This window comes from Macaca mulatta, chromosome 13 (assembly GCF_049350105.2).
Source record: "Macaca mulatta isolate MMU2019108-1 chromosome 13, T2T-MMU8v2.0, whole genome shotgun sequence".
In the NCBI taxonomy this organism is placed as follows: Eukaryota; Metazoa; Chordata; class Mammalia; order Primates; family Cercopithecidae; genus Macaca; species Macaca mulatta.
The window spans coordinates 51,765,234-51,789,762 of NC_133418.1; the positions used below are offsets into that span (position 1 = coordinate 51,765,234).

At 55.3% G+C, this 24,529-nt stretch overlaps 1 protein-coding gene across 50 annotated transcripts in view; it reads left to right on the plus strand.

Annotated features, from left to right (window-relative positions):
* Positions 1 to 24,529, plus strand: part of SFXN5 (sideroflexin 5) — a 130,594-nt gene that overhangs the window by 97,344 nt on the left and 8,721 nt on the right. For 30 of the 50 annotated variants that reach the window (XM_077959347.1, XM_077959346.1, XM_077959348.1 and 27 more), the window contains 3 exons: positions 4,027 to 4,142; positions 7,087 to 7,172; positions 14,182 to 14,299. In XM_077959347.1, the coding sequence (XP_077815473.1) occupies positions 4,027 to 4,142; positions 7,087 to 7,172; positions 14,182 to 14,299 (320 nt within the window). Of the gene's footprint in view, positions 1 to 4,026; positions 4,143 to 7,086; positions 7,173 to 8,250; positions 8,338 to 14,181; positions 14,334 to 15,773; positions 15,776 to 18,317; positions 18,443 to 24,529 lie in introns of those variants that run through there. The other 20 variants (XM_077959362.1, XM_077959364.1, XM_015112647.3 and 17 more) reach the window with 10 other exon arrangements.

Genomic DNA, 24,529 nt, shown 5'->3' on the forward strand with positions numbered 1-24,529 from the left:
AAATTCTGTATGGATTGCTGTGGTCAGCTGAGGTGACACTTGAATGAATGGGTACCTCTACACATGGCTGAATTCACACACGTACAGGCAATTGTGTTGAGTAGCAGGTAAGGTTCCCTTCTCTGCCGACTTTCATTGTAAGGCACATCATGGTTTTTAAAACATTAAAATATGGGAAAGTGCATTGTAGAATTGAGGAGTTATGTAGTTTATTTTCCCCAAATCAGTAGCCCATTGCTACTGATGGTCCTTTCCCTGTGAGTTGATAGAACTGCTTTACCACCAATTAATTTCCCCGACAGATGGGTGTGTTACAGGACTAGTGCACTGCATTGATCTGCTTGTCTATTCCTGCCCTAGTTCAGGGGGCAGGCTCCCCTGTGATCTTTTGGAGAACTTTCTTGCACATTTGTCTTTCTGTCTACTGCTCTTTCTTCCTCCCCACACTGCCCCTTTTACACTGGGTGCTTCATTAGCTTTTCACAATCTGCATGATTTTGCATCGCAATGGGTCGGATGTGAGAACATCTGCAGCAGGCAAGAGCAAATTCTCTTCAGGACTTAACACTGAGCTTGCCATCATCAAGAAGCAATGTCTTTCTCTCTCCTTCTCTTTCTCTCTCTCATTCCTTGACATCTCCCACATTGCTGCTCAAACATCAGTTATGCCTGAGTCTTGAATGGTGTCAATCTGAGTTGAAAATGTGCCAGCTTCCTTAACATCATCACTAACAGGCTGCTTAATGAACCTGCTGATACCATCAATAGTAGATCTTGCTGGTGTGTTGGAGAGGAGACCCATGCCCCAGGGTTGTGCGTGCTCTCGTTCTCTCTCTGTCTCTGTTTTTTCTTTTTTTTCTCTCTCTTTCTCTCTCTGTCTCTCTCTGTATCATTTGCTTAGGCTCTCAGTGTCCCTGTCACAGGAGCTGGACTTGCCAGGAGTGGGATGGGAAGGATCAGGGACAGTTTGAAAAGGATATGGCAGAATTCAAAGTTCGAGATGAGCTCATGGAAATGAAATCACTATAACAGGCTGGCATTCCCATTGCTCAAGGGCATGGATGGCTGGTAGCCTGTGCATACGGTAGGTGCTCAATAAAGGCCAACCAATGCACACAGTCAACAGAAGAGATTGTAGGTCATGTGCCATCTATGTAGGCTGTAAGAATTGCCTGTTTCAAGGGAGGAGCCTGGGGGAGTACCATCATTCTGAGATGACTTTTAGGGTTTTCTCTGTCTTTTTTCCATCCAGGCAGCTTCAGAAATGTCCTGGAGGGGCTGGATGAGGGGAAGGAGGCTGGGTTTTCACTTCCTTTCATGCTTCATCTTTCATCTCAGTGGTTTTATGTTTGAACCAAAGCTGTCCTGCTCGCCCCATGTTTAATGTTTGGAGATTACAAGAAGGGAGTGAGATGCCATTGTGAGTCAGGGCTGGTCCACCACCACCTCCAGATCCACACTCTCTCTTCTCTTTGTCTCCCCTGTGCATACACACACAAAATCGGGGCTAGAGATGTTTCAGCTGTCCCCAGCTTCCCCTGACTTGGCATGGGCACAGGTGCAGAGGCTGACATTTTGTGTGAGCTCAGCCAGCACCCAGAAATCCTGTGGAGACCTTAAATTCTGCCCCTCCTTTTATGCCAGGAGAAGCCGAGGTGGGGTTGGGGTGGCAATGGCTCAAGTCCCCAGAGTGAGCTGGTAGCTCCCGACCTTAGCAGGATGCTCATCTCCTGGACCACATTCCTGTATCTTTGCCTTTCCGGGAGTGGCGGCGGTGGTGGTATGGTGGACAGCTTCCTCAGAGGGCTGGGATTGATGCCTTTCAGGGCAGAAAACCACACTATCCTCTCAATGGTTTTCTCAGGTCTCCTGGGAACCGAGAGCCTGGCAGCCCCAAGGGCATGGGGGATGCATAGCCTCCCTATGGCCACTAGAGGGCGTACCACTAACACAGAGGCCAGGTGGCTGCTTCCCAAGGCTACCCTGGGGGACCCTTCTGGGCCCTGAGCCCTGGGCGCTTGGGGCTGAGTGGGGAGAGATATGGAGCCAGAATTGGAACCCAAGCCCGATGGCCCCAAACCCAGGCTCCCAACCCTTCCTGGTCATGCCCTGCTAACCAGATCTCCTTTACCTTGGATTCAGCTTCCTAATTCCATCTGTCGCTGCCTATGGTGAAAACGAGGGTTTCTGAATGTCAGCAATGTTGACATATTTGGGGGCCAGATGATCCTTTGGTGAGGGGACTGTCCTGTGCCTTGCGGGATGTTTAGCAGCACCCCTGGCCTCTCTCCACTCAGATGCCTGCAGCAACCCCCGACCCCTAGATCTCAGTCACTGAAAATGCCCACAGACATGGCCAAATGCCCCACAAAACCGCCCCTGGCAGACAGCGGCTCCTTAGGGCAGGTGAGCATGCCTGTTGTGGGGCAGGAGAGCCCGGGACGCAGAGGGACTTCCCATGGTTCCCACTGCGCTGAGCGTCGGTGGTAGCAGAAGAGATACTCGAAGATGGCGTGTGTGCTCTAAATACATTTTAGAACTGTATTTGGTCTCCTGCTTTTCTTCTCCAAAGACTGCAGAGCCTCTCGGTCTTCCCCTGTTTATTCCACCTCCCCATTTTAACGAAACAGGCGACTGAGGCCCCCGGGGTCTCAAGCCACACGTCACCCACAGAACCCTGTGCCCCAGCTGTGAGCACCCTGGACCGCTTGTTGGCTCAGGCCCCAGGAGCATCTGTGGTCTCCCTCCCACTCCGCCTGCCCACTAGGCCCCGCCACCCTCCAGCTCCCCAAACCCTGGTGCCCCCCCCCACTGGAGGGAGGGGGAAGCAGCAGGTGTTGATGCTAATCAGCGTTCACAGCCCAGAACTGCAGTCGCTCCCAGGCTCACACACTCCCCAAAATTAAACACTCATTATACAAAATTAATTGACATTAATTAGCAAAAATTAAAACTTTAAACACAGCAAGGCGCTTTGGGGGGAGGAGTGAAGCAGGCAGACTCCGCATTTGTCACCCCCCACTCCCCACCTGCCCACCCCTCCCAGGTCCCCCCACTTCCATCCTGAAGCAGGGCTGGGAGAGTTCAGGCGGGGTCAACACCCACACTGTACCGGGCCACGGGGCCTGGCCCCGTCGTGTGAGTTCCAGACTGGGGGAGCAGAGAGAGGATCCCTGAGCTAGTCTGGTGGCCCCAGACTTCACCAACCAGTGCTTCACTAAGGAGCCGGGAACCCTCCCCTCAGCCCAGGTCCCCAAGATCTCAGATGGTGGAGGGGCCTAGCCAAAGGCAGGAATTCAACCATAGGAAGCAAGAATGGAGAAGGTCTGCCTTTAACTCAGCCCGCCGCTCCCCCCAACCCTCCTGCCCCGCTGGGTATTCAGAGGCAGAGGTGCTGTAGCCTTTCTGCTCTGTCCCACTCTGCTGTGTGACCTCAAATAAGTCACTCTTCTCTGAGCCTCAGTGTTCCATCCATATGATGAGGGGGTGGTGCTGGGTGAACACTGAGGTTTCTGCCTCTCTGGCACCTGCTGTCAGGGAGGCAAATTTCTGAGAACTTGATTCACTCACAGACTGGAGGGGCTGGATGTGAGACAGGCAGTTCAAGAGGATGGGGCAGCCCAAGGGCCCCATTGATGGTGGAACATCAGGCCTCTCGGGGTCAGGGGGGATGCAACTTCAGGCCAGAGAGCCCTCCTAGATGGACACCCGCTTTGCCTGCCTAGACAGTCTGCCCTGGAGGGGAGGATAGCAATCCCTCGGTAAGTGGCCGCTTTCTGAGGCAGAACGGGTGTCCTCCCTAATACCTGTTCTTTTCTACTTCTGCTTACCAGGTTCCCAAGGTCCCCCAGATCCCTCAGCAGGCTGATAGGCGGGTGGACAACAGAACCACCCCTTCCCCAAGCTTTGCCCATGCATTTGAACACAGAGCCCCATGGCTTGGGTAGGGAGGAGCGCAGTGACCTCCCTCCAGGTGGAATGCCATCTTCCTCCTCATCCTGCTCTCTGCATCCCGTCTCTCTGCAGCCAGTGCCAATATCTGCAACGTGGTCCTGATGCGGTATGGGGAGCTGGAGGAAGGGATTGATGTCCTGGACAGCGATGGCAACCTCGTGGGCTCCTCCAAGATCGCAGCCAGACACGTGGGTCTGGGGGCTTGCAGGGTTGGGGAGGCCAGCAACAGGGAGGGGAGTAGTTTTCCCTTAGCGTGTGTCTTCCACAGGCTTCTATCCGGAGTACCCTTGCTTTGGCCTCTTGATGTCTCTTCTCACCCTGCCGCCACCTCCAATCTGCATGAGTCTGGGCCTCTGGCCTCCTGCCTGTTCCCCTGGACATGCCCTTGCTGCCGTGAAAAGTCCCTGTCTCTTGTTGCAGCCCCTCAGGACCCAGCTTCTAGCTTGTCTCACCCAGAGGAGGTGTTAATTGGTGAGGGCAGAGGAGACTCCCTCAGAGCTCTCTTCCCCCTCCCTCTGCCCAGGGCCCTGCCTCCCAGGCCTTCACATCCTCTTGAGTAAGCCAAGGAAAGCTTGGGAGGCCAGTGGTTTGTGGTTCTGGGTTAATAGGCACTTCTGCAGGTGAGAGCTCACCTGGGAGTGAGTGCCGTGCGTGAGGTCGAGGGATTTGAGGCTTGCAGAGGTTTGGAGGATATTTTGTTACAAGACCTTCTTTCACCCCTGGTTTCATAGGCTCAGCCACTCTAGCAATTGCAGTTTAAAAAATGAAAACACGGGCTGGTCACGGTAGCTCATGTCTGTAATTCTAGCACTTTGGGAGGCCAAAGTGGGTGGATCGCCTGAGGTCAGGAGTTCGAGACCACCCTGGCCAATATGGCAAAACCCTGTCTCTGCTAAAAATGCAAAAATTAGCCGGGCGTGGTGGTGGGCACCTATAATCCCAGCTACTCAGGAGGCACAGGCAGGAGAATTGCTTGAACCCGGAGGGTAGAAGTTGCAGCCGAGATCACGCCACTGCATTCCAGCCTGGGTGAAAGAGTGAAACTCCATCTCAAAGGAAAAAAAAAAAAAAGAAAACACAGTCCATGTGTACATCTCCCTCTGCTTTCCTAGCCTTTGTCCTGATGGTGGTTAGTGGCTCCTCTTGCTGCCCCCTGGGCTCTGGCTTCTGTGCTGGGCATGGGGCAGGGTGGGTGCTGGCGGGGAGCCATGAGGTAGTCGAGCATGCATCCCTGTTCCAGCCACTGTCCTCATCAGCTCCCATGAGGGCCCCAAGCCTTACCCCAGTCATGTGGTCTTCTCAATCAGACTTTGGTCTAGGAAGAGCTCTCTCCAAGTCAGTGCCCCTCCAAGGTTTTTAGGGCAAGGGGTTGGGGGTGTCATGCCTACATTGCATCCTCTGCTCCCTGCACTGGCACTGGACCCTCCTGTCATTCCCATACCTGTTCTGGAGACTAGAGGGGCCTCTCCCAGGCCTTCCTGAGGCTGACCATGAAGAGCCCAGGTTCCATGGGAGAAATGTTCAGCCCTGAGCCCATCATGAGAGTGGATTTAGCCTCAGTTTCCCACCTGTCCTCAACTTCCTATCCCAGCCTTGTTCTTTTTCCCCAACCCCCCTGAGGGAGGACAGCCGTGATAACTCCTCTCAGCGTTACACAGCACGGAAACCCAGGCGGCCTGAGCTCCCTTCAGCCTGGCTTGCTTAGTTCTTTGCTGTCTGGGGAAGGACTCCAGGCATCTGTGGGCTGTGAGCCGCTCCTGGAGCCTCTTCTGGGGACCGGAGCTTGTGGGGTTAAAGGAACTCACCACAGTGGCTGTCGGAGCTCAGAATTGCCACTGAGCTGTGCTGTGGCCAGGGACACCGCTACCCCAGGAATCCCTTGGGAGCCCCTGGAGCAAGGCCCCAGGCAGATCCTCAGGGAAACCCTGCAGATGCCCTACTGAAGCATACCTCCCTTATAGAACCAACCTCTTGTCACTGAGAAAGACTCATCCAGAGCCAAGAGACACAAGATCTTGCAAATCTTTGTCTTTAAGAGATTTAAAAAAAAAAAAAACAGAAAACAAAAAGGAGGCTGGGTGCGGTGTCTCACACCTGTAATCCCAGCATTTTGGAGGCTGAGGTGGGTGGATGACCTGAGGTCAGGAGTTTGAGACTAGCCTGGCCAACATGGCGAAACCACATCTCGACTAAAAAATGCAAAAATTAGCTGGGTGTGGTGGAGTGTGCCTGTAATCCCAGCTACTCAGGAGGCTAAGGCTGGAGAATTGCTTGAACCCAGGAGGCGGAGGTTGCAGTGAGCTGAGATCACGCCACTGCACTCCAGCCTGGGCAACAGAGGAAGACCCTGTCTCAAAAACAAACAAACAAACAAAAAACACCAACAACAAAAATGGTAAATTCCAGAAGCTCAGTCCTCCTTTGGCTCCATGAGCCCTACTGGCTCAACAGGCCCCAGCTGTGTGTGCCGGCCTTGCTTTTAGAGCTGCTCCCCAGCCCCTATGCACACAGTATGTGAGGCTGTGCCCACCATCCCCAGGGTGCTCGACCACCTCCCTGAGCACTGCCCTTTCCTGGGGCTGCCTGGGTGTTCCCCACGTGTGGCAGGTGGTGGGAATCTGCTCTTCTCAAATGTGTGTGGTAAGAACAACAGTGGAAGCCGGGCATGGTGGCTCACGCCTGTAATCTCAGTACTTTGGGATGCTGAGGCAGGCAGATCACCTGAGGTCAGGAGTTTGAGACCAGCCTGGCCAACAAGGCGAAACTCCATCCCTTCCCTACTAAAAATACAAAAATTAGCCAGGCTTGGTAGTGTGCACCTGTAATCCCAGCTACTCAGGAGGCTGAGACAGGAGAATCACTTGAACTTGGAAGCGGAGGTTGAAGTGAGCTGGGTTCACACCACTGCACTCCAGCCTGGGAGACAGAGCAAGACTCTGTCTAAAAAAAGAAAGAAAGAAAGAAAAAAGGAGACCAGTGTTTTTGGTTGTGTGGAATGCAGCTTCCTGAGCAATCCCATGAATAATGCCATTCAGACACACCTGTGTTGTGGTGGCACACACCTAGGGTGGGTGTGCTGTCCCGTCCCCGGCCATCAGGCCCCTCTTACCACAGCCTCTGCCTGCCCCTCAGGCCCTGCTGGAGACGGCGCTGACGCGAGTGGTCCTGCCCATGCCCATCCTGGTGCTACCCCCGATCGTCATGTCCATGCTGGAGAAGTGAGTTGGGGCAGCCAGCATGAAGAGGCCACTGTGGGGGAGGAGGAGGAGAAGGAGGGGGAACCAGCTGGCCCAGGCAAGGGATGAGGGGGCGGCAGGAAGCCTGCCCGAGTTTGTGTAGAGGGTGGAAGGTGTCTTGCTCCGTCTTGGACTCTCCAGGTAGTGCCACGGAATCACTCTGTGAGAATTCTTGGACTTTCACTATGCAGGACCCTGGGCTAGGTGCCGCAAGGGATACCAAGATGACAGCGCTGGCCCTCCCCTGAGGAGCTGGCAGTTCTGGGGTGTGTGTGTGTGTGCACATAGGCTCACATGCTCTCAGTGAATAGTGCAGGACCATTTGTGAAGGCAGAGTCTGAGGATTCAGGTGGGAAGACTAGATTTGGGTAGGCATCTGCTGTGGGGCAAATCACCACCTTACTGAGCCTCAGTTTCTCTGCTTGTAAAATACAAATAGTAATAGCCTCCTGCCCCCTCAGAGGGATGTTCCAAGCACTCATATCTGTCATGACTGTAAAGAAATGAGGGAGCATAATAACAGTAGTGGAGTGATTCTATTAACAAATGAGTAAGTGCGAAACTGAAGGGGCGGACTGGAAGGCTGCCCGGAGAGGGCAGGCCCTGGGAGAAGGCAAGGGGCAGGGGAGGGTCCCCTAGGTGGAGGGAGCCTGGAGGTACAGACCCGTGGCTTGTCAGTTGACAGCAAGGAGACCCTACCCCATGGGGACACCTCAAGACAGCAGCTGGAATTGGGGGCGTGTGGTATAAGGACGGGGATAGGGGGTACTCCATCTGGGGTTATGGGGCAAAGGATTCTTCCCTGTTTGGGGACTTTCTTACTCCCACAGTATGAATTATAATAACAAATGACATTTATTAAGCACTTATATATCGCAGTCCTCTCTCAGTCAGGTTTCTGCCCGAATGCCGCCTCCTCAAAGAGGCCTTCCCTGACCACCCCATCAGAAGTCACCATTTCTCACTATTTCCTTTCCCTTGAGTCCTTTATTTTTCTTACAGCCCTTATCCATATCTGAGATTGTTCCTCTAGTTGTGCATTTTCTGTCTGCTCTACTAGAATGTCATCTCCATGAGGCACGTCCATCTTTTTGTTCACTGCCCTGCCCAGCTTCTAGCACAGTTCCTGCCACAGAGTAGATGCTCAGTAAGTGTTTGTTGAAAGGATGAATGAGTGAGTGAATGAATCCTCTCATTTCCCTTCAGGACAGCACAATAAGGTAAGTATAATATCCTCATTCTACAGCTGAGGAGAGGAAGGCAAAGACAGGCTATATCATCCACTTACGGTCACGTACTAGGAAATAGCAGAGCCAGTGGTGGCTCAGGAGTGCAGCTGCAAATCTTAGTCTCTTCAAACCACACTGGCTGCCTCTTACATCTTCAGGTCACAACCCACAATCCTGTGTTTGAGCCCTGCCCTGTGTGGAAATGGGAAGAGTAGATTTGGGGTCTGATCTCAGGAAGCCTGTGTGTTTATAAGGGTGATGGGCAAGACCCGTTACCCAGGTCAGCTGCAGGTGAGAGCAGGCAGTGTGTGAACTTGGCCAAGGTGACCTTGAGAAGAGGGAGCACCGTGGGACCGGCAGCAAGGAGGGCTGGTCCCCAGAGAGGGGCTGTGGCCGACCCAGAGAGCAGGATAGAATTTTTGTGGAAGGGCGGGCTTTCTGGGCAGGGTGTAGGCTTGTGGTGTGGACACTGAGGTGTCCAGCCTGGCCATAATGAAGTGTGCTCATGGGGCCAGCTGAGGAAGGGTCCTGTGTGCCCAGCTGAGATGATCCCTCTCTCACCCTAGAAGAGGGCAGAGGCTCTGGGGGTTCCTGAGCATGGGCATGGTATGGTGAGCGCTGGGATTAAGAAAATTCGCGTGGTATGAAAGTTTGCAACAGACAAAAATAAACAGGGCAGGGTCTTTCGTGCCCCTGACTCTCGTATACATAGCCCCTTCGTGAACTGAAGTTGCCCCTGAATACCAGTGACTGCAAGTACATACAGGGAGCCAGCGGGGCAAGGTGGTTCTTCTGTCCTTGAGACGACTGAGTCCTGAACCTTGGAATTCTGAAGCAGGTTCAGTGAGCAGCGCTTACTCTGTTACTTGCACCACAAGTCCAGTGAGGTAGAACACTTGCACGAGTCAAGCGAAGCAACTTTATTACTCACAGATAGGCCTCGGGGACAATGGACGCCTACCACTCAAGGCAAGCTGGTGCCCCACGGCTCGAGAAAGCTGCCCAGGGAGGATGGAGTCTCCTCCACCCGCGTACCACATCACACTGCAACTGAGGGAGCCTGGGAGCACTCCACCCTGGGGTTTCCTCCCTGGGGACATCAGCTTGCTGTGCTAAAGTGTTGCAGGACATCCTGTTCCAGAAGAGGTGGGAACATGAGCCCAGGCTGTCCCAGACAAGCCCTCCTTATCTCAAGATGTTGCATTCCCAACACATCCTACAGCTATCCTGAGAACTACAAGAAGGCGGGGGTGGGGTGTGAAGCTGGGTCAGCCATGCTCATCCAGGGACCTGTCCTTCTGCAAGAATTTGGGGGAAAACATGCTCTGCGATGCCTTCCCAGTTGGCAGAGATATTTGCAGAAAGTGGAATGATGGTTAGTGTCCCATTAACTTGGGGGCTTAAACTTGGCTTTGGGAGTCATGGTGAAACAGGAAAAGTTCCCTTGTCCCCCTCAAAGGGAGTGTGATGGGGGTGTGGCTCACTTCTTCAGGGCCCTGCTGCTCAAACCTCTAAGGGAGCATACAGACGTTGGGGAGGCTGTGGGGCTCCGACCCCACCGCAGTGTCTGGGGGTGAATGTTTACAGCTGAAGCCCCAGTATCGCGAGGACAGAAGGCTTTCTGTATCCCGGGATTTCTTGCCTTCGTGTACTGAAAGAATTGGGTCACACATGGGCTTGGAGATTGAGTGCAAGGTTTCATTGAGTGGAAGTAGCTCTCAGCAGACTGGGGAGCCAGAAGGGAGATTGGTTTTCCCCTGGAGTTGGGCTGCTTGGTGGCCCAGGCTGTCCTCTGACTGCCCCAGCCAAACTCCGCATCGTTCTGCCAGTTGGTGGCCTGCCAGCATCTGTCTGTGTGCCCTTCTGCCAGCGTGCTCCCCTCGATGTCTTGCTGTCCAGCTGCTTGTGTGTTCCTCCACTGATGTGCTCCTCTGGACATCCAGCTTTAGGCACAGGATCAGGGGGTGTGGCAGGCCAGGGTGGTCTTGGGAAATGCAACATTTGGGCAGGAAAACAAAAATGCCTGTCCTCAGTTAGGTCCATGGGCACAGGCCTGGGGGTGGAGCCCTAGCCAGAGACCACGCCCTTCCCTTCCCCCTTCTGTATCCATGGGAAGTGGGATGATTATTCTGGGTCTGAACCTGCCCAGCCTGGGACCTCCCTAGTGTCTGGGATGCCACATACTCTCACATTTCAGCCTCCAAAGGAGCCCCTCTGATAAGGTGATAAGAGGTCAGAGTTTGGTGCTGTTGGCAGCCTCATGTTTCATTGATCCTTCTCTGGAGTTCCTTGGAGGGTCCCTGGGGAAAACAAAAGTTCAGCCCAGGGTCCCCCAAGAAGATGAAGATGAATTAAGACCCAGTTTGTGACCTTGGAGGCTTGCCAATCTCACATGTACTCTGGAAGTGCAGGGACTGTGTGGTAGGAGAGGCAGAGCAATGTGGCAGAGTGAGCTGAGGCTCTGGTAGGAAAACAAAATCTAGGTTCCTGCTCCACCTCTTTCTGCCAGTCTGATGTGGTTGTGGAGCCTCCCTCAGCCTCAGTTTCCCACCTGGAAAATGAGGACACTGCCCCTTCATCACCTTGTTTGTTGGGGCTTTGCATTTTGCACCATCCAGCAGCTCTTCGGCTCTTTGCAGGGTCCCTGCCACGTACCCTGCCTTTGGGTGCAGGGGCACTAGTGCAGGGCTTCCGCTGAGGAGGCTGAAGAGGAAGGCAGCCCCCACCCTTGGGGAGCCCCTGTTGGGTGAGGGAGTCGGGACAGCCAAGGAAAAAAGACAAAAGAACACTTACAAAGCAGCCTATGTGCAAATTAATGGAGTGCAAACTAAAACTGTGCTCCAAGTGCTGAAGGAATGCACAGCAATGGGGGGACAAGCTGTTGTGTGGCGGCCATGGCTGGGACCTGCCTTGCTTCGCCTCTGGCCTCAGTTGATACTCTGGGAGCCAAGGTCCCTGGGCTTCCTGCTGGGAAGAGAAAGGTGGGAGCTCAGCGTGCTCAGTTGGCCTTGACTCTGAGACAGAAAGGTAAAGAATCTCAAGTCAGAAGCAGAGGAGCTTCCATCCCCAGCCCAGAGCACTGGGCTGCCTCGGGGGGGTGCAGTACACTGGGTGCCATCCCTCCCTCTCCACCACCCTCCAGCTCCCCTGAGTGCTCCAGGGGTTCACACTTGACACCCTTCCTGCAGCACCAACCATGCTGAGGAGGAAGCTGGGCCCAGGGCTGCTGGATCAGGAGGGCTCTAGCTGGCTCAGCCCCAGCCCAGCCTCCCTGGCACTGGAATGAAGGGCCAGCAGAGGCACCAGGCTGAGTCTGAGTTGGCTCCAGGTCCAGGCCACAGCCCTGAGTCCGCTCCCCCAGCTTCCTTTACTCCCTGGGCTCCAGGTCTTTCCTTTCTCCCAGGTGTTCGCACATCTCTCCATCTGCATATTTTAACTCTCCCAGCTGCCTTTCCCATCCCTCCTTGCCATTTTCCTCCCCCCTCCCCTCCCCGTGGCCTGCTATGTTTGCTCTCTGGCCCGCTCTGGACTGGGGCTTCTGAGGCTCCTGTTTCAGCCTCAGGCCTACCTCCTTCCTGAGCTGGGAGCCCAGGCCTGGGCTTCTTGGACCTCTTTCCTGCTGAGTACTTCAGCCAGCCACCCTGAGAGGAGCCTTGGTCACAGCCCCACAGGAAGAGGGTCTGTCCAGTGTCCCCACCAGCAGGTCCCGAGGACTGAGCCCATGGCCTGCTGTTCACCTGCCAGCGGGGGAGCTTCTCTCTTTCTCACCCTTCACTGCTCTCAGGGCTGTGGGCAGGGACCCTCGGGGCTGTGCTTCCAGGGACTCCACACCCTCTAGTCACTGCCACTGGAACAGGAGGGCAGCCCCATCCTTCCACAGCCTCCTCCAAGCGGGGGCTCCGGGCCCTGTATGAAGCTTGGAGAATGAGACTTGTGTCCCCTGCTCCTCCTCGTCTTGCTTGAGAAGTTCATCTCAGGGCCCTCTCAGCCTTACTCAGGCTAGCATGGAGTAGCACGGACTAGCATGAGTAGCATGGACTAGCATGGAGTAGAGAGAGAGGATGGAGATGCTGGATGGGCGTTGGAGGATCAGAGGGGTTTGAGCTTGATTTAGGCACCTTGGTCCTGCTGGTCAATCCTGTGGAAACTCCCCTTTCCAATAACTTAATTCAGGCCAAATTTAGCAGCTGGACAAACCTTGCGGTTTGGGCCAGTGGGAATGGCTGGAGGACAGGTGGGCTACGAGGATCCTACCTTCCTGCAGGTAACATGAGCAATAACAACAGCAATAATGACACATAATTTCTGAGCACTTACTGCGTGCCAGGCCAGGGCTGACCCCTTTGCTAGCATAGGATTTGCAAGTAATGGCATCTTTATTAATACCTGAGCAGGAACATCCAAGGCCAGGGTTTGTCAGAAGTGTGGTCTGGGATCACCACCTTAGACTCATGGAGGGTTGATTAAAATGCACATTTCCAGGTCCAGTGCCCACTGAATCAGGCTTTCATGGTTGTAAGCAGCCCTCAGGCATTTGCATTTTTAACCAGCTGCCCAGCCCATCTGATGCACTTTAACTTTTGAAAACTACTCCCAATTTTGCTATCTTCTCGGGGCCAGCTGCTGTTGGGATTCTTGTCTCAAGAGGTGAGGGTATATGGGGTTTACTGCCCCCACATTGGGGCTCTGCCCCTCGGAGGGCCCCTTACCTGCCTGTGGCCATTGTCAGCCCTGCTGGGGGCAGCGGACAACACCCTGGATTATTTCCACTTCACACCAGGAGCCTGTCACGCAGAGGCTGACAGTTACTGAGGTCAGACTTAGTGCCTGCCCAACACCCGCTGGCAAATAGTCTAGTCATCCCAGGCCTCCCCAGGTGGAATGCTGTGGTCCCCGCTGAAGGGCCTAGTGTATTAAGCACAACAGGAAGCTCCGATGAACACAGTGCAGGCACATTGGCCAGCTGGTATATCCCCACGCTGTCTGGGGAGCCTGGGCCCTGGAGGAAGGTTTATCATGCCCCCTCCCATGCCCAGGAAACCAGCTCCGAAGCCAGCCATGGGGAGAGGGTGCCAGCTGTGTTGTGTTGGTGATGAAGCTGGCAAAGGGGACCAGCTGGGTTGACAGCACCCTCGGGGAGTCGGGTCCAGGCAGCAGCTCTGCCAGCCTCCTGCAGACTTGGCCTTGGATGAGTCACTGCCCCTCTGTTGCCCTTGGGTTGAAGTTGCCCTTGGGTTGAAGGTGACCAGTGCAGTGTCTTCTGTTCTCACACATAGAGGATGATCACCCCCTCCTGGCTGGTGCGTGCCCATGTTTATGTGCTTTGTCGTCTCCCCTGAACTTGGCACCTACTCTGGTTTCTTTGCTGTTTAATTATGTGCTGCCCTCGAGAGCAATCTTACCTTCCTATGTGTCTCCCCAGGAACAGGGGCCGACAGCCTCTTCTAGTAGCTCTCCCACATAGGGCCTTCTTGGCACGGGGCTGGATGCATGGTGGGTGGGTGCCCCGAAAGTGCTCATTCGTGACCTGAGTAGTTGAGGTTTCAGCCAGCAATGCCCTTCAAGGCAGGGCCTTGGGATGGGGCACCCATCGGGAAAGGCCCCAAAGACAGAACTCCGCTGTATCTGTTTAGCTGCACACTGGCACTGCCCCAGAACCATGCTTCCTGGGCCCAGAGACACAGTGGGACCCAGCATGGTGGCTGGCAGCCAGCCCACCCCACCTTCGGGTCTCATGGGGCTCCCTCCTCTCTCCCCCACAGGACGTCTCTCCTGCAGGCGCGCCCCCGGCTGCTCCTCCCTGTGCAAAGCCTCGTGTGCCTGGCAGCCTTCGGCCTGGCCCTGCCGCTGGCCATCAGCCTCTTCCCACAGATGTCAGAGGTCAGTGGGGAGGGGCTCAAGGGCAGGGCAGGGGGTGCTGTTTGGTGATTTCTGAACAAATACTCATACCGTGCCGACACCTTAGCGCTGTGCTAGGCACTGGGGCTGGAACCATAAATGAGGCTGGCCCAGGCTCTGGCCCTCAGAGTGGAGGTCACGCAGTCAACAGGGTGATTAAACAGAGGCCAGGAGATGATGAGCCAGGAGCGTTAGGGTGGGAGAAGCTCCACTGGGTGTGGAAGGAGACAGCAGACCAAACTGAGCCTAGAGGGAAGTGACATTTCACTGGGACTGGGAGTGTGGCTGGAGTTGGCCAGATGAAAAGGGGTGGCGGGGGGAGATGTGAGGTCTGCGGACACCTGGTGTGAAGTTTCTGAGGTAAGGTAGCACATGCCATGTCCAAGAGCTGACCAAAGTCTGCAGCACGACCAGGGAGTGCAGCAAGGTGACGTGGCCCGGGAATGAGGGGCTGGGGTTGGGTGGTGTTGGGAACTTGGAAGCCAGAACAGAGAGGGTGAATATTCTCCTAAGGGCTGTGCAAGGCAGAACACAGATTCCTGATTCTGAGTGGCCCCTGTGCTGCCGCGTGGGACTGGGTTGGAGCTCTGGAGAAGGAACCATCAGGAGGCTATGGCGGGTATCCAGTGAGCGGTGATGGTGGCTTGGACCAGGCTATTGGCAATGGGCATGGAGAGAAGTGGGTCCCTAAAGAGGGAGTCAGGAGGCGGCTTCTTTGGGATTCGATGAAGAGCTGTATGTGGTGGGAGGGAACGGGAGCCGGAGGATGTATGCTGACTTTGTGGTTTTGAATGACCAGGCAGATGTAGGTGCTTAACGAGATGGAGCCAGGCAGGGGCAGGTTCAAGGGAGGGCAGCGGGTCAGTTGGATGGACAGGCAGGGTTGAGGAGCCTTTGGGATGTTGGCTGTGGGTCTGGAATGAGGAGAGACGCCTGGGCTGGAGGGATAGAAGTAGAGGCTCCCAGCATGACAACAGTGCTAGAATCGAGGGTGGTGGGTGAGGCCCCTGCTCTGGCGGGGTCCAAGGACAAGCAGCCAGGGTGGTGAGGGCAGAGCCGGGCCATGTGTGATCAGGGTGGGTGGGCATCCGCAGGGTCAGACCCTCCCGAGAGGTCACACTCGGTGAGATTACAGAGTATCTATTGGTGTCTCAGGCAACGTAGTCAAACCCTGTCCCCAAAGAAGGGACCCAGGTGACAAGTGAGGGGAAAAAATGAGAAAGCCACAACAAGATGTGGGATCAGGAGGGGCTTTTATTTACGTATCTATCCTTGTTTAAAAATGGGAGAGACAGGGGCTTGGTCAATGCAGTAGGGAAGGCACCAGGAGAGATGTTGAGGACACTGAGAGGACGATGTTGGGAAAGTCCATGAAGAGGAGGGGGGGACCAGAGCACAGATGAGGGGATCAGCCTTGGCATGGGGAGACCCCTCCCCACTTCAGTAGGTGGAAGAGGAGTGGGGTGGGAGGAAGATGCTGCTGGGGGCAGGGTTCGGGGTGGGGAAATTGAAGAAGTTGTTCCAGTGGCTCCTGTGTTCTTGTGACTGAGCAGAGAGGAGAGAGCAGGATGGGGAAGGGGCGGGAGGTCAGAGGTCTGAGGACACAGAGAAGGGGTGAGACATCCAGGGGAGAATGAGAGGTGAGGGAGGCTGAGCAGCACGTGGTCTGGGGGTGCGGCTGGGGCCCGTTCACCAGGAGGTGCTATGGGCCAGTACAGGGAGGGCCACAGATCCTTTCTGCTGGGGTTCTGTCAGGTTGGGGGTAGGGGGTGCTGAGAGATGGGTGACAGCACAGAGGAGCAGAGGACCACGGGATCCACACTGGGTTGGAGTGAAGGTGGGAGCTAAGCTGAGGGGGAGGACCCAAGAGGGCCAGGATGTCTGCACTGAGCTCACAAGAAGGCGGGGGCTGTGGCGCTTCCAAAACTATGATTTCACCACGGACCTGCTTCAGGCAGGGCCCCAAGAGAGGTGGGGGAGAGGTGAGGGTTCCTGAAGACAAGTCAGGGAAGTGAAAACAAGAGGCCGGGGTTGTTGGGGCTGCGAGGGCTGGAGACCCAGGCTCTTAGAGCAGGAGGAGGGGGTGACCCGCCTTAGGCCTCACCGTCCCTGGAAGGCGAGAAATGGGGTGGCTTCCTTCCAGAGCCCCAGAGTTTGAGGAGGAGACTCTGTGGGAGGAGTGGGGCTCCTGTCTTGGGAGCCACCATTCAAGGCATACCAGGACTAAAGCCAGCAGGACCTCATCTCGTGCCCACAGGGCCCAGCCTTGTCATGGGTGCTGGGATGCTCCTTCCCCCACCTCCCACCCTGGGAAAGCTGCAGCCTGGGACTCCAAATGGAGCCATGGGCTCTGGGTTACCTAGGAGCCCTGAAGAGGGAAGGGCGGGTATTTCTCAGTGATCTCTGATATCCCTGTCCCAGCCCAGCACTCCCCGAAGCCATTGCATCTGTCTGTGCAATCAGCCTGAGCCCAGGGTCCTAGACCAGGGCCAGAGTCACCCATGTGCTTGTAGGTACCTCTGCGCTTCTTGCAGCTGTCATAACTCCACCTGCCTGCACAGAGAAGGGACCCGGGCAAAGACAACACATGATGCGGAATCAGAGACCCTCCTAGCTAGAAGGATTTTCAAGGCCATCAAGTTTACCTTGCTCCTGGCTGTGCTGGGCAAATGGTGGCCCAGAAAAGCGATGGGACCAGCCCAAGCCAGGTGCCGATAGGAGAGGAAACACCAGAGGCCCGCAGTCCAAGTCCAGGCCCCTAGGAGGTGCTACATCTGATCGTTTCCTGTGGCTGAGTTTCTCTCCCTAGACAACCACCTTACCTACCTTGGGACAGCCAAGAGAAGAGGAAGCTGGGGGCTGCACTGTGGTGTGGAAGGGTCTAGAAGTGCTGTAGGTCTTTGGCAGGTGTTCCTCTGGGGCATATAATGGGGAGATGGCTACCATTCATCCACCCAGGCCTCCAGCTCTGGCTGCAAAGCAGTGATGGAAAAGTGAGCCACCCTGGTCTCACAGATGCTGCAGGTCAAAGCCCAGGCTCCCCTCTCCCCACATGCCTACTTCAAATAGACATGGGAGTTAGTTCTTCTGAATATTTAACCAGAGTCCCTCTTATTGCAATCCGAGTCTCTTTCTCTAGATTGGGAAGAGGATAGTCATTGCATGTTAAGTCTTTGTCCTCTGGGAAGGGAGGGTAGAGGCAGGATTTTCAGAGCTCCCTCCTCGACTACGTGGATCCCAACAAGATGCAGAGTAGCCTGGGCATTATGGGTCCCTCCTCGACTACGTGGATCCCAACAAGATGCAGAGTAGCCTGGGCATTATGGGGTGTTTGGAGCCCTGTTTGGGACCCATGGCACCAAAGCCTTCAGCCAACTTGCTGAGAGGGCCTTGTTTCCCCATTCACTCTCCCAATTCTCCCTAACAAGGTGCTGCTTCTGCCATACAACGATCATGTCTCAAGTCCCAGAAGCCAGTGGAATTTGCCACAATAAGTCTGGACTTGCTTGGGCTGACCCAACCTTGCCAAAAGCCACCAAGGTTGTCAACAGAAGTAATCACTGGAACACCAATTAATTAATCAGGGGACTCGGAGATAGAATTTAGGAACTAGTTCCTAGAATGGCTGACCTGCAGTGATTGGTGTGGAGTTTCCAACTCACTAACCCCAGAGATTAAGGCAAGGACTTCAATCCTTCCTTCAGTTCCTGGGGGAGAGTTTTGTCTGCTAATTTCTGCCTATTAAAATGGTACTGAGGGTCAAATTGCAAATAATAATGGCTACCATTTGCCAGATATCTATTGGACCAGGCAGCATGCTGGGAGCTCGGCGTGCCTTACTGTATTAAGTCTTCCTAATGCCATTTAAGTCTAAATCATTGAACATCAAAAGATGATTCCTAGACAGTCAGATGGTTCTGGGGAGAGAGTTTGGCCGGAGATACGGAATTCAGTGCATGGGGGGAGTTGAAGTTGAGAAAGGGGATGCAGTCAACTATAGGAGGAAATAAAAACCATCAAGAAGGGGAAGAAGCAGCCAAGGGCACAGGGAGAACCCGGATGGAGTAGCTTCATGGAAGCTGAGGACTCGGGCGATTCAAAGAGGAGGGGCTCTCTGCAGAGTGGGTGAGTGCAGAGAGGACTAGAAGGAGTGGAGGAGACTTAGGTGGCATAGCTAGACATGGCAGTCTAGGAGGCAACATGGTAGTCAGTTTTTTCTTTGTTCAAAGAATTGAGCTCAGGGATGGGGAAGGTGGGAGAACAGCAAAGAAATTGTGAGATAGAGGTTGGGGGGCTTGGAGAGAGGGCAGCAATGGGGAAGGAATGCCCAGAGCCCAAGGCGGGAAGGCATGGCCTCCATGGAGTCCCTGGGTCCAGTGAGTAGAGGGGGCTACCTGGCTGTGGTGGAGAAATGGGGGCCTAGATCCTGAGAATTCTCCAAGGTAGGTACCAATATTTCTTGTTTACCGATGAGGAAACTGAGGCACATTGAGTTTAAGTACCTTGTCCAAGATCCAAAGTTGGTGACGATGGAGCAGGCTTTGTACCCAGGCAGAAGGATTCTGTGATCCTCCCCAGCCCACCCACACCTCACTATAGAAAGACGAGGCCCACTTCTGGGCTGCAGACTGCTTGCTGCTAATTCATCAGCAGGAACATCCCAGTGCCCTCACCCAGCCCTCCTCCCCTCCACAGGAAATCTGTGCATTTTCACAGAGACCTTTTGGAGTAAGTGTTTGTCTTTTCCAACCCAGAGCCGAGGAAGGGGCTGGGCAGTAGAGGGGCTGGAGGGAGGCTAAAGGGCCAACAGGTAGGGCAGGGAACCTCCTGTTGTTGTGAGAACTGGGGAACAGGGCTTGGGCTCCCTTCTGGACCCCAGTCCTCTTGCCCATGCAGGGAGTACAGGGTCTGCCCTGGCGGATCTAGTGGATCTGGAGGTTACTGCTGTAGGCCTGCCCCACCAGCCTGTCCCCAAACATGGACGGGCCCATCACACCCAGAATCTGCTCCCTGCCCCATGAAGCCTGGGCACTTTCCCCTTTTTCTTGTTACCAGGATGGCCCCGTAGGAGCCCTGTGGTCTCAGCGAACCTCCCTCCTGGTGGTGGAGACAAAACTCAATAAACAAGAACTGTCAGGTGACAGCACAGGTCATGGTGGAACTAAAGCAGAGGCTGCGCTGCAGCTTGCCGGGGCCGCTGTAGGTGGGGCTGGTGCTGGCCTCCCTTGTGGTAGGGCCAGACTTTGGTGATTGGGGTTCTGGATTCCAAGCACATGGGGTTCTCTCTGTCCTCCCCACCGCAACACAGACATACACTGGGGCCGCAGGTCCCTTGAGGGAGATATGCAGGGTCCAGTGTCTGGAAACATGGGCTTGGCTACCACAAGAGGCTGGAGCGGGTGGTGGCAAATGTCCCTCTAACTCTGACAGCCGGTGTTCCCTACCTGGGAGCACTTCCAATCCTGTTTAATGAACCTCATGTCTCTCTGGAGCAAGAAGCACTACCTTGGCCAAGGCCCCTCCCCACGTCCCTGCCTCTGTTTCTGCTTCAATCTTTCTTTGTGCCTCTTTCTCCCTTCCTTGATTCCTCTGGGGCTCTCCCCCACCCCAGTCCCCTCTCTTTTCCCCACTCTTCCCCTGGGAGCTCGGGGGCTGGGGAACGGGGCTGCGCGTACAAGCCGGAGCCATTGTTCAACAATCTGTTTTTGTCTTCATCTTGTTGGCAGGCGGCAGGAGAGGAGCAAAAGGTTAATGAGGCACTGTGCAGCGGGATTACTGCGTGAACGGGCGGGCGGCGGGCGGGCGAGCCAGCCGTGGTGACAGGGAACTAATTAGGAGCAGTTTAACAGGAGGAAAAAGTGAAATCTCCTCTTCACCAACTGTCAATAATTAGCTGATTTGGTGAGGTTGAAATGTGTCCACAGAAGGTGGGGCTTGTCTGCGGATGAGTGAGGTGTGGGGAGTGGGGGGCAGCGGGGAGCTCGACCCCGTCCCTAGGTGATGTTGGGGTGGAGGGGCCGTCCCGTGGCCCCAAGGTCTGCCCTCTGCCCCTCTGGCTGGCATCCCTCTGCCTCAACTCTCCATATGACCTTGGGTCTTAACCTCAAAGACCTCAGTTTCCCCAGCTGGAAGATGAGGTGTTGGAACTAAGTTTCTTCCTGTAAGAACTAAGTCTCTCCCAGTAAGATTAGGAAAGTGAAAACTCAAGACAGGGCCCTGGTGCTAGACAGTGGGCTGAGTGAGTCCCCTTGAGTTACACGCTGCCCCTCAGGTGCCTAGCCTGCAGCAAGGGTGTGCCCTCTGGGAGCCACCCTCTGGGTCTGGGCATGGCGAGTGGGCAGGGCCTTGGCCTTCCTGGGAATGTGTCTTGTGGCCCCTAGACCCTCACTGGCTCCTTTGTCCTCCCTGCAGCTGTGGGTCTGGGGTAGGGATGAGAGACTGGGCAGTGTGCCTCCTGGCTGGGGCTGCGGGCAGGGGAGAGGGCCCTGGGCCACCCTTGTAGGGGCTGGAGGCTATGAGCATGTGTCTCTTCCTGCCTCAGCTGTTGCACGGGCCCCTGGGGGCGGGAGTGAGGCTTACTGGCCAGGAGGCTTATTTCCTGTGGGCCTGTTCCCTGCTGGCTGTCTTGTTGGTTTGTTGGCCTCTGCCCTCTGCCTTCCCTGAGGCTCAGCGGAGAACCGGCCTCCCCCTGTACCCTCACCACCTGTTCCTCCCCCTTCTAGCTTTTGCCAAGCACCTTGACTAGAAGAAAAGACAGCCTAAGAGTCCCCTGGGGCCAGGGCTTCCTGCTCTGAGCCTCCCATGTCAGCCCTGGGAACTCCCCAGGTCCCTCCCTCTCAGCTGAGCCCCTACTCACCTAGCTGTAGAGGGTTCTGGGGATTAGAAGCCATGTTCTGAGGAAGGCTAAAGCCTTCCCATCATTCCTCAGCACGATTTATGAGCCATGTCTCGTCCTGGCCCCAGAGGGTGGCTCTTAGAGGCCACACCCATGTGGTAGATGAGGCAGGAGGGCCAACCTCAACCACCCCATACTCCTTCCTGCCTCCCCACTTACAGCTTTCAGGGTTAAGAAACAGAGAGGCATACCTCCCTGTATGGGCGAAAATGTGGGTACCCTCAGTGGGTACCAGAACCTCCACTATCTCCACCCTCTTACCAGCCCTGATGAAAATGGTGGTTTTGATGAACCAGCCTGGCTAGACAGCTGTAAGCCACCAGAAGCAAAGGTCCCCCCAGCTTATCTGCCTTTCTTTGAGAAAGTATTTGGACCCCCAACCAAGAATGGAGAAGAGTTGGGAATAAGCTGGAATGTGAGTCCACATTCAAGCTGTTCTAGAAATGGCTCCTCCTCCAGGAAGTCCTCGCTGATCTCCCCCACCAGGATCTGTCTTTCCTCTCCTGTATAGGCTCTGGTGGTGTGTTTTCTGTGTTCCATCTTCCCCCTTGGGACAATAGACCTTTCTCCCTTCCCTGACATGAGGTGTCCCGGTGGCTGAGAACTGGTGCTCTGTATCAACACCTAGTACAGAGCGTGGCTCATCTGGGTTCACCTTGACTTTGTTGGTCCCTGCTTCTCCCACTCTTCCAGGGTTGATGTGAGGCCAGAGACAATGTCTAGGGTCCATTGACTCCCTCCTGAGTCTACAGCAGTATTCAGTGTCTCCCAGAGCAGGAGCCTCCTCCCCTCCAGTCTCCAATCCATCTCCTACTTTGCTTGGAGATGTTTGTTTGGGGTTTTTCTCGTTTACTGGTTTAATCAGTCCCTACTGAACTCTAAAGTGGGCTATTTTTGCCGTCAGAAATCTGCTGCCTCCCCGCCCGCTGCTTTCTTGGAGTTTGCCCACAGGACCCCCCAGGAGGGATGGATGGGAATGGCAAAGCCGCTCAGAGCCCAGGAACGCCAACGCCACCTGTCATGTTGCCTGTTCCCCACACCCCCACCCCAAACCTGCGCGTGCACACAGGCTCGCACACATACACGTGCACGCAAGAACATGCACACATGCCCGGATGGCGGACCTTGGCGGGGCTGCCTGACAGCCTTTCCCCCACAGGTCTCCTTTCCAGGACGTTTCATGACACCTCGCTGAATCCAGGACAGGGAGGGAGAAGGCTTGGTTGTGCAGAGCTTCCATTAAAGGCATTAATACGTGCAAAGTGGAGCATGCCTGGCCTGCAGCAAGGCTCAGCCCTGTGGGCTGAGTGAGCAGGGCTGGGGCTGAGTGTGGGGACCCTGGGTCCTGTCCTCTTTACACAGCATCACACAGGTTTTCTAAGCCTCCAAAGGGCCATCCTATCCATTTTGTGATATAATCCTCATCCTGGCACCAGGAGATCTTAGAAAATCTTCCTAGCATACATATGGGGAAACTGAGGCCTCAAAGCTGAGATGATAGAGGACAGAGAATGATTCTGAGATTGGTCCACCAGAGGGCACCCAGGAATGGTGCAAAGCTCCAAAATGGTAGGGGGCACGATGTGGTCTGAGCACTTGCTGGGTACACATAGCACAGGGGAGCCAGAAAAGTGTAAGACAGGATTCTTGCCCAAGAGGCACTTCAGTGTCATTTAACTCAGCTGTTACCGAGGACCTACGGTGCACAGTGCACAAGGATACCGAGCTGCCTGGAGCAGCTCACCGTGGGGTGGGGTGGGGGACTACTGTAGTCACCCCTGTTTAGAGTGCAAATGAGCCTGTGCCTGGGGATGGGATGGAGATCAAAGCATGTGCTGGGGACACCAGAGGCAGCAGCAATGGATTTGGTCTAAGAAGATCAAGGGAGGCTTCCTGGAGGAGGCAGCCTTAGAGGGTCAGAATATAGCCTGGACTCAAGGCTCAAAGTGTATACTTAGAATGTAAAGAAAATGGACAGCAGTTGAGGGGTGAAGAAGCTGGAGAAAGTCCCAGAAGGCCTGGAGTGTCCAGCAGAGGGTTCTTTCACTGAGAAGATAGTGGGAGCCCAGAGCCGGCACCAGAGGCCTAACTCAGGGGTCCAGGGGTCTAGACTTAGGCCTCAGCTGCTCCCCAGCCCCAGCCTAATTCGTCTGCCCTCCAAGGACACTCAAGATAGCTCTCCCAAAGGTGGGGCCTGGATGTGTGTGTGTCAGAGCAGGACGTGAGGCCTGCCCAGCCCTGGTAAGATGGGATGTTGTGCCCAGTGGACAAAGCGGTCCCAGGCCTGGCAGAGGCCTCAGGCACAAAGGGTCAGCCAGGTGCCTGCATGGGCTTTGGGCCCTGTGTCAATGTCGCCACCTTCTGCAGACCCTCAGAAGCCCAGACCTGTGGCCAGGAGCAGGTGGTGGCTTTGAGCTATGTCACAGGGTCACGCGGAACACCCCACCCCCACTAGCCCCGTGCCTTTGAAAAGGAGGCAGAAAAGCCATCAGAAGAAAGGCCAGGAGGAGGAAGTTCTTTGTAGTAGGTAAAAGCCCCGGAGAATGGGGCACAGGCGGGGGATCCAGTTTCCTGTTTATGTCTCTGCACCTTAGCTCCAGGTTCAAATATGTAAACTATCCGCTGGCCTGGCTGCAGGTGTGTGTGTGCTCCCAGGCTGTAGAGGCAGAGGTGGCCCCAGATGCATTCCTGACTCTAGCCCCCCACCCACAGTGAGCCAAGAGACAGACAAATAGCTCAAGGTTAACCCTTCCCACGCCACAAGGGAAGGTGCTTGGCTGTTCTAGCTGGGCCTTAGGGTGCCCGGGAGGCTGGGGAGATGCTGAATAGGATGCACCATGTCTGGGAATCTCTCCTGGAGGGTCAGCAAGGTCTGAGTGGGGTGGGGAGGATGGGGTGGCACTCTGATATGGAGAGGGGCACATCCTGAGGAGGCTGGCTGGGAGCTGGTGTGCAGGTTCTGCCTGGGAGTCAGGGAGCAAGGTGGCACTGCTTCCTTCATGGCAGGGCAGGGTGATCCTGGCAGCCCACTTCTGTGGCAGGGGCAACCGTCAGCCAGTGCTCTATGGTCCCTGCAGCCCCTGCCCTTCAGGGCTTTGGTTTTTCATCCCAGGCACCCCCTCCCTCGGGAACCCCTGCTGACTGGCTCTCAGGTGCCCGGGGAGGAGCCTACCAGATAGAAGAGACGGGCCACGGATTCCAGCCTGCCCTGAGCTGGCTGCCTGGGGCTGGGCCACCCTTTCTCCCTGTGGCCACTCCTTGTCCTCTCTCCTCATCACCTTATCCCCAGAGAAGGCCCCTCAGAGCCAGTTTGTGGC